Source organism: Perna viridis, chromosome 12 (genome assembly GCF_037379345.1).
Source record: "Perna viridis isolate PV_CMFRI_1.1 ecotype Kerala chromosome 12, ASM3737934v1, whole genome shotgun sequence".
In the NCBI taxonomy this organism is placed as follows: Eukaryota; Metazoa; Mollusca; class Bivalvia; order Mytilida; family Mytilidae; genus Perna; species Perna viridis.
The window spans coordinates 22,786,712-22,805,519 of NC_142456.1; the positions used below are offsets into that span (position 1 = coordinate 22,786,712).

At 33.0% G+C, this 18,808-nt stretch overlaps 1 protein-coding gene across 9 annotated transcripts in view; it reads right to left on the bottom strand.

Moving 5' to 3' along the window:
- Positions 1–4,663: 4,663 nt before the first annotated feature.
- Positions 4,664–18,808, bottom strand: part of LOC148601723 (uncharacterized) — a 58,975-nt gene continuing 44,830 nt past the window's right edge. For all 9 annotated transcript variants that reach the window (XM_088554895.1, XM_088554902.1, XM_088554893.1 and 6 more), the window contains 4 exons: positions 18,469–18,637; positions 15,729–15,866; positions 11,791–11,917; positions 4,664–10,207 (listed from right to left, as the gene is read on the bottom strand). In XM_088554895.1, coding sequence (XP_088411021.1) covers positions 8,390–10,207; positions 11,791–11,917; positions 15,729–15,866; positions 18,469–18,637 — 2,252 coding nt within the window. In that variant the 3' untranslated portion in view covers positions 4,664–8,389. The remainder of the gene's footprint in view (positions 10,208–11,790; positions 11,918–15,728; positions 15,867–18,468; positions 18,638–18,808) is intronic.

Consider the following 18,808-nt stretch of genomic DNA (forward strand, 5'->3'; position numbering starts at 1 on the left):
AATCAGTATACGTCAGAGGTGAAACCAGTCTACATCAGAGGTAAAATCAGTATATATCAGAGGTGAAACCAGTCTACATCAGAGGTAAAATCAGTATACATCAGAGGTGAAAGCAGTACACATTACAAGTAAAACTAGTGTACATCAGAGGTAAAACCAGTCTACATCAGAGGTAAAATCAGTATACGTCAGAGGTGAAACCAGTCTACATCAGAGGTAAAATCAGTATACATCAGAGGTGAAACCAGTACACATTACAAGTAAAACTAGTGTACATCAGAGGTAAAACCAGTCTACATCAGAGGTCAAATCAGTATAAATCAGAGGTGAAACCAGTCTACATCAGAGGTAAAATCAGTATACATCAGAGGTGAAACCAGTACACATTACAAGTAAAACTAGTGTACATCAGAGGTAAAACCAGTATACACATTACAGGTAAAACCAGTGTGCATCAAAGGTGAAACTAGTATACATTACAGGTAAAATAAGTGTACAATATAGGTTTAATCAGTCTACATCGGAGGTAAAAACCGTTTACATCAGAGGTTGAATCAGTTTTCATCAGAAGTAAAATCAGTTTTCATCAGAAGTAAAATCAGTTTACATCAGAGGTTGAATCGGTCTACATCAGAGACGAAATCAGTCTACATCAGAGGTAAAATCCCTTTACACCATACGTTGAATTAGTCCACATCAGAGGTAAAATCCCTTTACACCATAGGTTGAATCAGTCCACATCAGGGGTGAAATCAGTCCACATCAGAGGTAAAATCTCTTTACACCATAGGTTGAATAAGTTTTCATCAGACGTAAAATCATTTTTGCATCAGAGGTAAAATCAGTCTACATCTTAAACAGTTTACAATAGAAGTAATTTCACCTTAAATATTTTAATGTGGGTTACCAATTGATTTTTAGTCATACAAGTAGATCTACTAATCACTGCATATGAAATTGTACAATAAAACAAGATTAAGAGAATACGTTTTGAACACAGCAAGAAAAACTGTTATGTAATGCTACACAGAGTGCAGCTTGATATGATGCAAACGTTGGAATCCTGACCATAATATCTTTTTTTTAAGACGGTTACACTGTTAGTTTAGAAGCTTACCTTCCACGAGGCCCTCGCACACAAAATTTATTATAACTAGTAAACACATACACACACACGGAATGAATGCACCTTTTGTTAAAATTGAATAATTCATGTGATTGACTGTAATTTTTTTGTTCGGTTTGTCTTTTATATGTATTGGATTTGAAGAAAAATATGTAAATGCTTTGAATATTAACATGTAGCTCTTTTTAAATATAGAAATAGATAGGAATCAAATTATTAATTAAAATGACTCACTTCACTAGTTTATATACACTGCCTATTCCCAACCAGGATAAAGGAGGAGAGGTATACTATTTTTTTTCTTAAAAATGTTTGAAATTTTACCATACTTCATTATACAAGTGCTGCATTCAAACCATAGGCTGATCCACCCCTTTATCACTGTGTTTGTCGAAGTTTGTATACATATATATATATTCATTGAATTGAACTTTTCAAACAAATTATTGACTTTTTTTCATTTTATTCTTTTTTTTTATTCAGAAAGCTCGTTTTGTGTACACTGTCTACATTAAATATTCTTTTTAACAATAATTAGCACAAATTACAGCGTGTCCAAAAGATAATTAAAATACAGACAAAAGAAAGATTAATTGTACTGTCATCGTAATTAAAAGTAATGCGTTACATTACCGTTACCTTTACAGATAAATGTTTCGCGGAGCGCAGCTATTTACGCCTATAGAGGTCAAACCCTGAACAGATGAGGCAATTCTTAAAAAATCTCGATACAGGTCTCAATTTTGATTGTGATTTAGTATTTAGTATAACACAGTACAATATTTTTATCATCAGAATGGAAGCAGTCAAATATCTTAAATATTTGCAACAAGACGTTTCAAAGATAACGTATAAACAGACAAACAGACGTACGGACAAAGTGCCTTCTTTAAATCACAGAATTTGTTTCTGCAAGGTGTGACCAATAAAAATCAAAAGCCTAAATAAAGGAAAATGGACAATTCACAATGTCATGGCATTTTGTGTTTAGTTTTCTTTTTGAGTTGAAGTAGAAAAGAATGGAGAATTCCTGTACTTCAAAGTGTTAAATCCGAAATATATAAAATCAAAAGGGTGCTTACACTGATAACAAGCTAGACCAATCGGTATCTGGGCCTGTGTCGCGCTACAGCTGTGATTATAGTTGCCGAGGATATACGGAATTACGGAACATAATTCCCATGAAAGAAGAGAAATCAAAATTTTCTGACAATATGCACAACATCATATGGTGTTCTTCTTATATACCGAGTTTAATGTAATTCTGTTGGGTATTTCTAGAGAAGTTGTGATGACAAGCTGATACATGATGATTTATGGTAAATTTTTATGTTGAAAGAGGCATACTAGTTACTTCCATAAAAATTGGAGAATAGAAATTTCCTGATAATTTTCATAACTACATATGGTGTTCTTGCTACATACCAAGTTTATGAAATTCAGAGGAGTTGTGATGACCAGCTGATACATTATGATTTATAGTAAATTTTTTAGTTCAAAGAGGCATAACTCCCATAAAAATTAGAGAATAAAAATATCCTTGTAATATGCACAACTACATATGGTGTTCTTGTTACATACCAAGTTCCAGGAATTTCTGTTCCTTAGTTGCTGAGGAGTTGCAATGACAATCTGATACACGATGGTTTAGGTTCACAGTAAATATCTAAGTTCAAAGGGGCATAATTCCCATAAAAAATAGAGAATAAAAAATTCCTGATAATATGCACAACGAAACATGGTGTTTTTGCTATATACCAAGTTTAAGGAATTTATATTAAGTAGTTTTAAAGGAGTTGCAATGACAAAATGAAGTTATAATGACGGACGGACTGACCCAACTCCAAAACCTGCTTCCGCCTTTGGCGACGCAGGTAAATATAAACTGTTTGATGAAGTTTCATGAAAACTGCTCGAAGCGTTATCAGATTATTGCACAAATAATGAGTTATATAACTAAAAAATGAAAAAGCAGAAACTTAGCTCACATCAATCAAACGAAACAATTCACCAGAGTTTCATGAAAATCTGTGGCAGCATTTATTGATATTGTGGGAAGTGTGAACGATAATAATACGTCAGGTCTTAAAAGGCAGGTGTATGAAAATACGACCAATTACACATTATTTTTGGGTCAAAAGGAATTGAGACTTGTTAATTTTCTTGAGGATGTGAAACGGTCAACTTTTACCAAACTTTCTGTTACTGGCCCCCCTCATTGCTTCACTAAATATGTTTCCTTCCTACAGATAAAGTTTGATGATTTTTTTCTGATTAGCTGATAGCTAAAGAGTTCATTGATGCCAGTATGTGAGTGTGCAATATCCCACTGCTCTTTTCATAATTTCATTAAACATACCTTAAAATGTTACACGAGAATGAAATTCTTTTTATTTTAATAGATGATACCTTCTAAGCCAAAACCGATGGAAAGTCCAGAAAAATCCTTTTCCCGCCAAAATTTCAAATGCCTATATCTCAAAAATGAACACACTGGCCCATCATTTCTTTCTATTCATTATGTTCCAGCATGGAAGATCATAAAAGATTTCACAACCCTTTGAAATCCTCATTTTTTAACAGAACACCCTTCATGACAAATGTACCTCTATGTTTATGGACTAATCTTCTTAGTACCTGTTACAATGGTTATTTCATGTTTTGTTGTGTGTGTCTATTTTTTCCTGTGAAGTTGTTATCCTCAGATTATGTTCAGTTATATTACAGTTGGAATCTTGATTCCCTTGACCTCTCTTTTAATATAGATAGATACCAATCATATAAAAATTGCCAATTTTGGTATACTGTTCAAATGTTTCAAGGAGTAACCTTACATCAGCAGTATTAAAACCAAATAATTAACATGTTCAAGATTTCAAGAAAAGTACATACTAGTACTAAAAACAAAAAAAAATTACTGAAATAGGAAGCCAACCCCAGCACTGATAAATTCAATAGAGCAAGCCCATTTTCTTCAGGGCTGTTCCATTAAAACATTTGAGGTACCCAGGTAAGGGACTTTCAAATTTGAAGCAAATTAAGATTCTTTATACTTTGAATTCTTACACTGAACTGTTAAAAAATAACCTACCAAAAAAAAAAGACAAATTAAAGCACCTTCCCTGGGTACCTCACATAATTTGATGGATAGATAGATAAGACTGTTTAAGGAACAGCCCTCACCAGAAACAGTAATCAAGGGAACCAAGGTTATAGCGGTAATCAAAGAGTAATCAAGGGAACCAAGGTTATAGTGGTAATCAAAGAGTAATCAAGGGAACCAAGGTTATAATGGTAATCAAAGAGTAATCAAGGGAACCAAGGTTATAGCGGTAATCGAAGAGTAATCAAGGGAACCAAGGTTATAGCGGTAATCAAAAGAATGTAATCCAGGGACAAAGACCAGACATGGAAAACAGACATATGCAACAAAGAACATAAAGTAACTAAAATCATACATACAAAGTAACAAAAGTAAATGAGCAACTGGGACTCCACTAAAAACTGGGAGCATGGATCACACAAACAAAAAGGCAATACCATTTATACTAATTTATTGATTGTCAAATTGAACAACAATCAACACATAATTAGCCAATAGGCTAGAGACAACTTAAAGCATCACAATCAAATCTTTGGTAAATCTTCTCATGAATATTCTAATACTAATTATGTAAATCAACCAGTCATAAATATTCATTATATAAAAGTTTCATTGAAATAAAATTGATCATTAATTAAATACAAATACATTTTATCTTTAACTATAACCTGGGGAAAAAAAACAAGAATTCGTGCTAGGAAGTATCGTCGCAAACATAATATATCGAATTGAAAATTAATATATAAAGAAAATATTTCTCATAATATGAGTAACCTTAAACTTCTTTAAAACTGGACATGCCAAAAATAAAATAAAAAATAGATATTTAAATAATATACATCAACATCATTCTATACTTGTGTATGATGCTATAATAGTACACGATTTAAAACAAGATATAATAATAAATATGAAAACCTGTTATCAGTTCAGAATTTAAAATAAAAAGATTTGGTGAGCACAGCATGATACGACTGCAGTCAGTTGACCTCTGTTCTCTTGGGGCAAGTGTTGACACAATATTAGTTTTCAACACACTTAAACATATGGACTTGCAGTTCATTATCGACACAACAACATATCTGGATACAATATTGCACAATATATTGAAATTCAGTTTAAGTACAAATTCTGCTTTCAGGGTGCTTTCATGGATCACTTTGTACCCCATTATCTCAAAAATGACAAAGTAAATTTACTATGCATCATTATTAAAGCACTTGCAAAGACAGAGATTTTCATAAGGAATCCAATGAACAAAAATCACCAAAATACACACAAAATTAGAAAGTCCATTTTTTGGGGTGTGGCCCCTTTGACCCCTTATAACCCGAAAAACATAAGCGATATCTGAAATCTGTTTGAAATAAACAGGCAGGAGTTTTAATAAAGAATCTAATAAAAATATAGCTGATTTTTTTAGGTTGTAGCCCCACTTTGGCCCCCATAGACTAAAATTTCTCAATAATAATTAAAATCCGTTAAAACTTTTTGTAAGAACCAAATAAAAAAAAAAAATGTCAAAATTGACAAGAAAGAAGTAAACCTTCTACATCAGTTTAAAAAAACACATATTTTAACCCTTTCTGCCACTTTTTGCAGAATGGTAGGGGCCAGCAACCCCATTTTAGATACCAAGTTTTCTCAAGAAACAAGTAACAATATATAAAACTTTCATAATTTGGTTTTCTACAACAAAAGCTATTGCACTGAAATGAAAAAATTAACGACGACAACATCATAACATGACTGCACTTTTTTTGCAGGCATATAAAAAATACAGCTGACTCTTTAAATATCTAAAAAAGAAATGAAACATACATCAAATCTGACTTACCCACCTAATTTCAGAGATACATTTTAAAAAGAAAAAAATGAGCTATATGTCCACTTCCATTTTTGTACCAGTTTTTTTATGGAAATTTACAAACTTTTGCGTCATTCATTGATCTGATAAAAATTGAATAAATTAAAATATGAATAAAACCCTTTTGTAAAAATACTTTAATGCTTTTGTCTAATCATACACTCAACATAGTTCTCAAGTAAAATGTGAAATTCTTAACAACATAACCACAAAGACTTAACCCTCCAGAAAAGCCAAAATAGGTAAACAATAGCCTGTTTCATACTTCAAATGCTTATTTTTTTTATATTTGGCTTATACATGCTCATTAGTGGGGAGTCTTGTCAGATAATAAATTTAAACCAGCTTATTTTGTATTTAATTGTAAATTTTTCAATGCAGTCTTAAGGAGGTAGACCTAGGGTAAGGGACACAACTCTTGAAATCAGTGATATGTTTGTACCCCATTCAATTTCATTAAAGCCTTTAGCCCTAAGTCTACCTCCTTAAGCAAGAGTAAATGTATAATGTTCAATATGATAAGTTTATTCCATTAGGAATTGTTTTAAATTTTTGACCACGTTATATGATATAACAAACTTTGGGTCAGTTGACACTTCATTGGTAAATTGTCCCAAATTTGGTTATGCAAGCATAACTTGGTCAAAAATTAAAAAAAAAAAACAACTTATAATTTAATTTTTAATTGAATCTAGTCCAAATCATGATTTGATCAATAATTAAAATGTTACTTAATTTAGCAATATTTGAATGATGGACTGTGGGCTAACCAATGCTAATGTTGTCACAGAACCAAATTAGTTTATACAAAATAATCTCCCCACCCCCCCAATAAAACAACCAATCAGAAGTCTTATTACAGATCATATTAAATATCTAGGCTTATATCTTTATGAGATATCTCCATGACACTTTACAGAAATTTTCATGTGTACTTTAGGGTTTACAACCAAACATATAAATTAAATTATCTTTCACATTACTGAGCTATGTTTTCTTGCTGGTATTTAGTTTACAACTAATATAAAAAATGATTTATATCTCATGTCATCAGATTCTTCCATAAAAAGAGATTTCTTCACAACAGAAAATAAAGGATCAACGAGGGAACGTTAATATGGTATGTTGGATGTTTCACTGTGTTATAAATAAAATTTCTAATCACTACATTTTAACAGAATACAACATGTACAATGATTGTCAAGGCATATATAATATAAATACAGGATTTCTTTACAAATCTTGCAACCATTTGATTTTAATAGAGCTGCGATAAAATAAGAAAAGAAAATTATCAGAAATTGCTTCTCATTAAAATTTATAATTTTACTTTCATTTATCATTTCTTATTTTGATCCCGCCTCATTCTGGATATTTTTCACCCAAGAATTGCATTCATCTGTTTATTCATGTAAATTACAAATGGTTGCCCCTTATAAAGATGGATCAAATCACAAGACATCCAATTTCATACAAATAAATACTTTTTTATAATGCAGTGTTGCCAATTCCACTAGAATCAGTAAATAAAGTTATATTACAACTATAATAAAAAAAAAACACACTTTCTTAACAAAAAAACAACAGATTGACCCACCTTTTCATTACAACATAATTATGTCTCTTGAACAGAAAACAACATGGCACATTCCAATTGACATGCAAAATATACAATATGTAATAGGTAATGAAATATGATAATTGTATTCAAGTCTGTCCATGAAACCTTATAGACCAAATTTTAAATAGGATATACAATGATGAAAATGCTTTAACTAGATCAATGAAATTTTAGCTTGTGATTTTCTAGATATAAATTCAGAAAATTGAATGTTTGATCAAACAATTCTTTTTTTAATAAAAAATATTTCTAAACAAAGCAAATTTTGATCGGCTTCAAGGGCTTGACACTAACTTTATTTGTTTGGTGGTTGACAGGACTACTTCAGATGTAAAACAGGTAGTCTGCGGACAATAATGGTCAGTTCTGTTTTTAGATCTTGTGAAAAATAAGGTAAAATGTAGATAGCCCATAAGACTACCATGAAAAATTTTCAAGTAATCCTCTCCAAAATTAGGGTGGCCCAGGACTACCAGACTACTGTTAGTGTCGATCCCTGAGCCTTCAAAGATTTCACAAAGATCTACAATGATCAAATTTATCTGTAATCAGGTAAAAAAACTAACAATAAAACAGGTATACAATATAAAATTACCTTAACCTTCATCAAGAAGAGAAAACAAAAACAAAAACAAACAATATGCACCATAAGATAAAACTGACGTCTTTATATCATAGCGTCTTTGGATTCAACATATTCTGTAAAACAGGACAATTTTTGGACTCACGTCCAGGTTGTATCTCCCTAGATGTATTAGCACTAACACTATGCAAATTTCCATTTGTCAAAGGGAGACAACTTTTGTCTACAGTAGCACCATTAATAGTTTTAGAGGGAGAATTTCCATTTGTAAGTTTCGGAACTTTAAGTCCAACAGGACTTTCTACATCCTCTTCATTTGGTCGCTTGTGTGGACTTAAATCCAGATGATGTGTGCCTCTGTTTGCCATTGACAATAATTGTGATTCATTTCTAACAACCCATTTATTGTTCCCAACAGAAATAATTTCAACCTCATTATCACTGAAGATCAACATATTTTTCTCATAGAGAACTTTTTGAGGAGTTATTCCTCCAGACTTCTCAGATCTATCCTGCTGTACATCTGGTGAGCTTCTTTCACTATTAGATGTTGGAGATCTACTTTTTCTGGCTGGAGGACTTTCCATAACATCCTTCCTTGCTTCTTTAGGAACAGATGAGAGATCAAGTGGTGAAGTTCCTCCACGGTCAGACAAACTGGGACTTGGTATGGAAAGCTGAGCAGGCGACTGGGGGCAGTGCCAAGACTTGACTTTACTGTTTGATGCAGACGCAGTCTGTCCTATTGCTCCTGTCCCAAGACCTCTGTCAGGCAGAGTGTAGTCATAGAAAATGGTACCACCAAATTTATCATAAGTAATGGCTGCAGGTGGTGCTGGCACTACAACTTGGCTACGTGCTTTCTTTTCTGCAGCTTTCATTTTGTTGGAGTTGGGTGACAAGCTCCCGGATGAGTTGCTGTCACGACTCCTATGTCTAACTTTTCCCTTGTCCTCAGCTCCAGCTGGAGATGTATGCTCTGGTGAATCTCTTGCCTTGTTATCTAATGACTGGTTTCCTTTTAAACCAGGTGAGACCTGCTGTGAAGTTTCCTTAGGTGAGATTTCAATAGTCGTAGGATTTACAGTGATAGTCATAGGTGTATTCAGGGGACTTTTATCACATCCCGCTGAAAAAACAACTGATGGTGTAGATAATATTTCTACTGAACCTTCTTTGGCAGGCACAGAAACCTGAGGAGACATTTCTTTGGTTCTATGGGCGGCAAGAGACTTTTCTACAATTTTTTGTACTGCATCATTGATATCAGTTGGAACTGGGTCAATTTCAATAACAGTCTCTGACCTTTGACACTGAGCAGCCTCATTCTGGAACTGAAGATGTTGGGCAGCAATTTCATCTTCCTTCATAATTGCTGCAGTCTGTGTTGAAATCAGATGTGAGATCACTGAATGCAGATTTTGTTTGTTTACTTCAGATTTGGATGAGCTGTTCTGCTTAGCAATATCTGCTGCTAACTCAGAAATGTCTTTCACAATTTCTACTGGTTGCCCTGTAGCACCAGGAGTAGACTGGGCTTTGTTCTGGCCAAGTTTCTGACGGCTGAGATCTTCAACTGTATATGTTAATGTACCTTCATGATTTTTGTCCCCTTCAATCTGTGCATGTCCTTGCAGAATAACATTAGTCTGTCCCATAACTTGTGGAGATGATCTGTTCAATGTTGGAGATGTCTGCTGATGAGCAGCTGGTGGAGAAAACTGAGGTCGGACCATGTTAACTGCTGGAACTAGCACACCTTGTGAGGTATCCAAGGCCACCTGAACAGGAATAATGGTACCTTCTGTTGCTGTGGGTGCCACCTGGCTACCGGATAAATTTGGGATGCTAATCATGTAGCGCTGAATACGCTCTGTATCTAATGGCAAATCATCCATATCTGTTCCCTAGTAAAAAAAACAAAGACAAATGTTAAACTGGACTGGCTTGCATGATAAATTAATAATCTATTTAATCTACATGCAGTAACTAGACACTAAATAGTTCATAGTGTATTAAAACCTAATTGTGTAACTCTGTACAGGTTTCATATCAATAGAAATCTTTGTATACAACTTCACAGGTGTCAATTTCACAAAAAGTCGTAAGTGTAAAATTGATCGTAAATTATGACGTCACAATGCTACTTTAAGTCGTGGCATCATTACTCACAATCAACTTTACACTTAAGACTTTTTGTGAAATCGATGCCAGTCTTTTAAAACATGAAGCAAGAAAAGGAGATGTAAAGCAGTCATGGCGAAATTCGTTGGACTGTTGGACATTACAGGTACTTTCAGGCGCCGGTCCGGTAAAATTTGCGTGATTTCGGGACCAGATGTCTGGTACATTTTTTTTATTAGAACCCTTCAACCAGAACTTCCATTTTAAAGATGGTGTCCGAATCGAGTAAAGAAGCGATGCAAAATTCTTGGTTTTTTTTCGGTATGGCAGATCATTGTTTGGTCCAGCAGATTTTGTTAGGTTGACGGACCAAATGTTGGACAGGTTGAAAAATGATTTCGACAGGTCTGAAATAGAAAGTTATTATAAGGAGAATGGATATGATTAATATGTCAGACAACAACCCCACCGGGATGAAAAATGTCAGCTTAAGGCCACCCATGGGTCTTCAATGAATGATGAGAAAACCCTCATACCACAGGGCAGGCTGCAGCTGGCACAAAAACAACACTATACAGAGGTACAGTGAAAGAGTTGCCCCATAAACTCCAGCAACATCAAAGTGAACAGAAAGTGAAATACAGAGGCAAAAAAATTCCTGACTTGGGACAGGCACAAAAATATGGAAGGGGTTAAAGATCACAACCCTCCCCCACTTTTTAAGCTTCCTGACATAGTTGTTGACTGCCTAAATCACATTACAGTTCGTATTACATTTTAATTCAAAATCTGTTTTATGGTGAGTCATTGAATAAATTAATCAAAACTGCAAGAAGTAATGACGAGAGTTATCTTTCTTTCCTCATGCAAATCTTACATGCAGTGAATATGTCTACATAACAAACACCAAAGTAGTCTTATAAACTAAAGATCAATAAATGTATTAAACATAAGTATTTTTTTTTCAATAGTTCTTCAAAAATTATTCGAATATTTTCAAGCAGATTTTCCCATATTTCTCTATTTTTACATTTCTCATGCAATGCATTAATAACTTTTCTAGTTAATGATTACAGTACCCTTTAGTGAATGCAATAATCAATGTTGGTGAAAAATTAAGTTCATCTTGTATTTCACCTCACATATAACACCAATTTACAAGACTGATAGCTGAAGAATTGTAAAACAGTGACACATTTCTCATTTCTTCAATTTACAAGTGGCAATAGAGAGCTCAGTTTACTAGTGACTTTGCATTACATCTCATCAATTTACAAGAGTGAAGACCAGAGACCAGTCATTCAGTCATTTGCCATGCACAATGATGTCAGTTTTCAATGGCAATGGGTAGCTTTTTATACCTTACCTCATCATCTTTTAAGCTGCTTCCATCAAAACTTCTCCGCTGTAGTATAGCCTTATCTCGGATGATTCTATTTATAGAACTTATAGAGGGAATATTTTTCTCTTGGCAAACCCCATCTGCCAACAGCCTGTAATATAAGTGTAATCTAACATTACATATTTTCTAAATATTTGTGAAGAAACATTAACAACATCTACATATTAAAATTGTCGCCAAATACAAAGTTAAAAGCATCAACACTACTCTAGAAAAGACTTCTAAACTTGCCCCAATGTGGTTGAAAAGAAGTTTTCTGACCTCCAAACTTTCAAAAATAAATATTTCCCAATGACCTTACATCAATTTACCTACAACCACGCGCAACTATTTACAAAATATTTGGTACTTAACTTTCCTATAAACTTTCATCAAAATCCATTTGGCGTTCCAGAAGGAGTTGCACTTACAAGAAACAAAGACCTGTTTTTCTTTAAGAGAATATCAGTCTAATTACATATCAATGTTTTGAATTTAAAGGAATTAAATTGTATTAAAAAAAACATACTTTATTTTTTTTACAGTATAAAAAACTCTTTAATAACACCTTAGAATCTTCAACATAATAACAGCCAGGATATATAAAGACATTATAAAAATATCGAAACATTTGTCATAAAATGTCTACTGCTATCTGATATTAGTCAGAATAATCTCTTTCTAGAACAATGCACTCACAGAGTAGTGAATTGTCAAGCCAGGCGTTTCAGAAACTCAATTTGGAACTGGATATTATTGGTCACGCTTTTCAACCCTCTTTCAGATATCTATGAAGATTGCATTATATAAACCTAGCCAAGTGAGGAGCCTATAACATCTTTGGATCAGTGAATATGACATTTCCAAAGTGATAAATCGTTTAAGCACAATGTGCTTTAGAGGATAAAGATTTTATCGAAGGACGTAAAATTGATTCAATACTTTTCTTTTGAAAAGCAATCTTTTACAATTACAAAGTATCATTTTAGAAACACATAATAGAAAATCGTACACCGTGAAAGCATATTAAACTTCCTGCATCTCACAAAAGCTTAACACGAATTTTAAATGGAACAAAAAATCATTTGTGCATTGTTCCAAAACAATTAAAAACCTATTGGAAATGGCTATGAATTTTTAAGCGCTAATGGGTGTGTGCAAAGATCGTTTAAAATTCTGACATTTCATTCATGCTACATTTACTATCAGCTAGAAATTCAATAGAAATTAGAAATTTCCACGTAATATGTTCCGCACTATCAATATATCTGCCGGAATGAGAATCATTAAGCATTATTGTAATTTCCCTATTTAGTTCCACATGGCTGAACATACGTCCTTATCATCCTGGGTATTGAATATGCCTGTGACGGACTTGTATGCAGCTAACTTGGCTAATCAATATGGTAAAGACATTTTAAACGACTTTCTCCACTGAATCAGAAAATTCTATATTGATTATTGTCACAAGCTGCTCAAGGGCCCTCCTTTTCCTTTAATTCATTTTGTTGATGACATGTCACACTTGCGAACATCAAGTTAGAAATTAGAGCACCTGCATCTTTCATCCGTTCCTTGTCATTTACCGATCGGAAGTAAGAAGTCGCTGATACATTAAAGCCGCGGGAACCATTAGCAGAAACAGTATGCAACAACAATGGATTTGCACCAATGTTTGAATTCACATTATTCTTACTTAAAAAAACAAATTACTACCACAGTATTTTCCACGAATCATAATGTTTTATGGTAGTCTTAATTATTTCTTTCATAACCGGTCTATTTTCTCAATTTTCAAAAACAACCTTAAATTCATTTTTATGGAAAGATACAGAAATGTTAGAAAAGTAGAGTAGATTTCTAATGAAACATTCAATTTTACTCCATTCTCCCTTGAGAGTTTGCATTACAGCAATGAAAAAAAAAATCAATGAAAAATGAGAAAAAAATCTGCAGAATGTCAAGGAAATTGTATAATTTAACAAAAACTTTATACAATAAAAGTACAAAAATCCAAATATCATTTGTCCATTAAGTACTGGAATCTGTAAGAATCGGGCAAAATTGAAAAATAATGAATCATGCTCAGAAAAAAAAACACTTATCTGACAATGGTAGCACAAATTTCATGCTCTATTGAAGACAAATTGATAGTTTGTTCTTCTCCAAAGTGTCAGAGGATTAACAAGTACTGTCTTTGTTAAAAAGATGGCCGACACAGTAAAATTATGTTATTTTTACTTAAAATTTTCTACATTTCATTCAGGAAAAAATATATGGTATGCAATTTCAAATTCGGATAGTTTTTTTTTAACGCCACTAAGTTATCAGTATTTGGCCAATCGCGAAACAGAATTGCAATCAGGTGACTTGCGTTTCCATAGAAGAGCATCTTTAAGGTCAAAGGGTAAAAAGCTTAACTATACCGACTTAACTATATCGAAAAAAATGGAGTTCAATGTACAATAGAATTAGTTGGGAAAAGTCAGCTATGATAAAATTGCAATGCATATCACATTATATCAGGGATGATTTCACAAGGTTATCAAACAAAACAGAAATTGTTTTCTGGATTTCAATTAGCAGAATTCTGCTAAAAAGGGGAAAAATTATCCCTGTTATAGGTACCTAAAATTACTAACACTTAAAAAAGAAATGAATGCCATTTCTGCATTTCAGATAATATTTTGAATATGACTTCATGTAAAAACTTTTTTTTTTTCACCATGATTCATCCACTCCTTGATTCTTACCGAGTAAAGCACTTCAACACTTTAACACTCGGCGGGTGTTTCTAGAAAAGCAGAGGATGCTTACTGTACTAGTGCACATGGTCCATGTTCCCATTTTTTAGTGGAGTCCAAGTTGTTCATTTGCTTTTGTTACTTTGTATGTATTATTTTAGTTATTTATGTTCTTTGTTGTGTATGTCTGTTTTCCATGTCTGGTCTTTGTCCCTGGACTGCATTCTTTTGATTACTGCTATAACCTTGGTTCCCTTAATTACTCTTTCCACAGGTAGGCTATAATTTTAGTCTGACCATAGCACAAAACATGAATTCACACTTGTCATTTTGCTTTGAAAGACCCAAGATTTGTCTCCAAATAACCTTTTGACATCAATGAAACAATGTAACTTTTAATTGTGACATCATTAATCTTTAAGTTGAAGCAGAATTTAGTACGAAAACAACGGGAAAATACATTATTTTCGTCAATGGTATCCACAAGTGTAAATACCTCTATAAAATTCCTATCAAAACATATACAAACTGTCATCATTATTTTTTCAATAACACATACAATTTTGAAAGTGTAGTTGTGAAGAAAACACTTATCTATAAAATCAGTGACATAAAGCAATTACATGTATAACATTGAAATCAAATATCATTAACAACCAAAATTGCTTACAACATATGCCCTACACCAAATCTGAAATCACTTCATCCACTGGGAGCGGAGATAATTGTGGAAAGAATTTGGACGAATGGACTGACGGACAGGCAGAAGGACAGACAAGGTGATTCCAAAATACCACCCACTAATTAAGTTGGGGTATTATATGTAGAACAATAATAGAATTAGAGAAAAGAAGACAAATCATTAGAAGCCCAATGTCCCAATGTTTATTATAAATGTCCTACCTGGCAAAAAGCCAAAGACCAACACAACATTTCATGAGGAATCAAATCTAAACATCAATGTTTTTCTAAAACATGGTCGGGTTAAGTTCCAAAGTTATGTTCTTTAAGATTGATATTTTTTTTTAATTAATAACCAAAATGAGGATTTTGTCAAGTGCCCCTTATATTCAAATGCAACCATGAAAATAAACAACATCAACTAAGTTTGTTTTATTATCCTACAATAATTTATGATGTGGTCCCTAAAACAGTTTCTTGACATTAAATAATACCAACTTTTGCCTGATTTCCCATGCAAACATCTGTGGATTCTCCATCTTGTACTGTCTGACACGACTGACAACATCTGGGGTTGTGACCTTGGGTTTACTTCCTCCAATCTGACCAGGATTTATACTCCCCGTCTTTCTGTACCTAAAAAATAATCGCAACTTGTACTAACAGCTTTACAAAGCATTTACGAATGGTGATATATCTTAGTTTTTTAGTTCAACCCCAAACTGGACTCAAAAGACATATCAGTACTTCAGTTTTTCAAAAACTCCTAGAATGACTCCCAAGTTTTTTATTTTAACCTCAAATGTTTTTGTTATCTTTCATTCCAAATTCATAATTTAGATGATTTAGTCTGTACACACATTAATGTTGCAATGTACTAATTATCGCGGTGGACAGAAAAGAGCGAAAAACAGTACTTGCGAAGTGGATTTTTAACACTATTTAGTGCTAATAATTTTTTGGAATATGCAAGAAATGATACCTACAAAAATATTCACAAGATAGAAGTGCAAAAATTAGCAAACACGAAAATTAATATGTTTACAGTAATCAGACTAGAAGAGCAGGCTTTCACAAAACATTGATTTATTTTGCACATGTCTATCTTTCAAGACAGTTATATTAAACTAAGTCAAATGAAATTTTTAAAGAAATTTTTTTTAACCAATTTATTAATGTTTACCAAAGAGTTTACCAAAGATTTTATAGAAAATGTAGTAATCTTCACATGAAGATTTTTCTTAAAACTTCACACTGTTCTGAAACTGTAATGGCACAATCGTATCTCCCAACCACTTCTTCAGATGAACAAATACCCTGAGTATCAAGAGATAAAAATATAAATCTGGACATACAAATGAAGTTAAACTTCATCTTGTGCCATACCCCTCTTTAATAAAGCTATTTTTCTATTACTTTTGGTGTACATTTTATGTTCAGATAAAGAGATGACAGTTTAATTTGTACAAACAAAAAATTATGAATTCGGTCAATAAAAATTTCATTTTATTTCACAACAAGACACTTTTTCAGTAATAAAGATATGAGATAGCATCATACAAACGTTCCTGTTATAGACCTTTATCCATCTGTGACCAAATTATGCTAGAGTCATAAAGAGGGGTTTAGTCGAGTTTATTTGCCACTTGTAATTTAATGACTGGAAAATTTATGTCGACCATAGAAATCCATCGAACCATACTTCAATGGGTTGTTCACCGCGGTACAATACAAACCAAGATCACATGGTGTGCAGCAAAATTCGTAGTTTCAGTTTAGGGATTTAACAAAAAAAACCATGCAAACATGCCCAGGGTGCCTTGTATTTGTAGGTAGCAGAGCGAATAATTACAGGAACACAGATATGTTACATTGAATGCATTGCCTCAAGATATTAAGGAAGTAAAAATCTCAAGAATTTCTTGACCCATAAATCCTAGTACTCATATTGCCTTTTCCAAGTTATGAAATTTAAAAAAAAAAAGAATCACAATTTTAATGATTAAGCAGATAGCACCATTTTTGTTCAAAAGAACTTTCAAATGAATCCATTAAAGTATTAATAATATAATCATATTTAAAACTGTTGTACTTCCAAAAAGCAGATAAAAATACCAAATAATAACTGGCATGAAATATTTAGTATCAGTATTTTGCAAATAACATGCGTGGTATTTTGGTCTTATGATAGAGAAATAGGATTTAGATTTTTTTGGTCTTATTTTTGGTTAACTGTATATTTTATTTTCAATTGCAGGTCTATATTACAGCAGATACAACCAAGTCACAAGTTTACAAAGTATCACAAAAATGTCTGAATCTGTGCAAAATTGCTGAAACATATTTTTGTAAATAAAAATGACAATCAAGTATTTCAAAGAGCACAGCAATGCTAGAAAACCAAAAAGTAATAGAGAAATAAGATAACTTAAACAGCTGAACCTCACGATTGTATTAAACAATTTTTTATCCTATAAAAACAGGTTATAAAAATTATAGAAAGATATGGGTTCCAATCCAGCTGAGGGAGCGACAAATTTTTGGATTGCAGCCTCATGTTGATTCCAGAGTTTGGATGTACCTTAGACTTGATTACATATATAAATACATCGCTGCATCAACATTCTATGTTTATCATAATCAGGTGCTCCAGAAGGGTTAGCATGTCCTGCTCTACCAGAGTTGGAAATAGTAGCCTGCTCACCAGTTCGAGACCGGCTATTTTTAGCAAAAATCTATACAGCCATATAGTAAATGTATTGAAAAATTGTATTCAGGACTGGTCAGAATTTGAGTGAGTTTTCTACCCTGCTATATATCTATATAAAAGTACACTAGCAAGTAGGATGTTTGAGTTCCCACATCCCATTAGACTTCTTATACATAAAATTAAATACAGTGAAGGTACTTTAATTCATGGATACCAATTTTCATGGGTCAGGAAATAAACACAAGTTTGTGGGTTCTTGAATTCATGGTTTTAAAGTTTACAGTATACACATCAATGGAAATCTCTTATTTATTAGGAACCAAATTTCATGGTTGGGTCTACCCATGAACAATAGTCCTATCACGGTACAAATATCACACCTGCAAATGTCATACAGTTAAGAAGCTTGTAGACAATCATTGCCTAACCTAATTACCTGACAATTATTGCTTAACCTAATTACCTGACAATCATTGCCTAACCTAATTACTTGAAAATTATTGCTTAACCTAATTACCTGACATTTACCTGTTTAGTATTTTGCTGACACACCCATGGGATACTTGTAGTTGCCTACTTATTTCACATGGTCTTATACCCTGAAGAGCAAGCTGTAATATTTGCACACGCAGATGGTCTGGTAATGGCCTCCCATTGGTAAATTCTCTCCCATACTGATTGACATTTCTTCCTCCGACTGTAAATGTGCAAAAGACACAGTATGAAAAACAAAAACAGAAGAAGTTTAAACTATAGAATAATCAGTACCAGTCAGTGTGTATGTTACAACCAGCAAACCTCATAAAAAGTAAATGTCAACTTAATCTACACATTAAGTAGACTTCATATGAAATAACACGTGGCATAC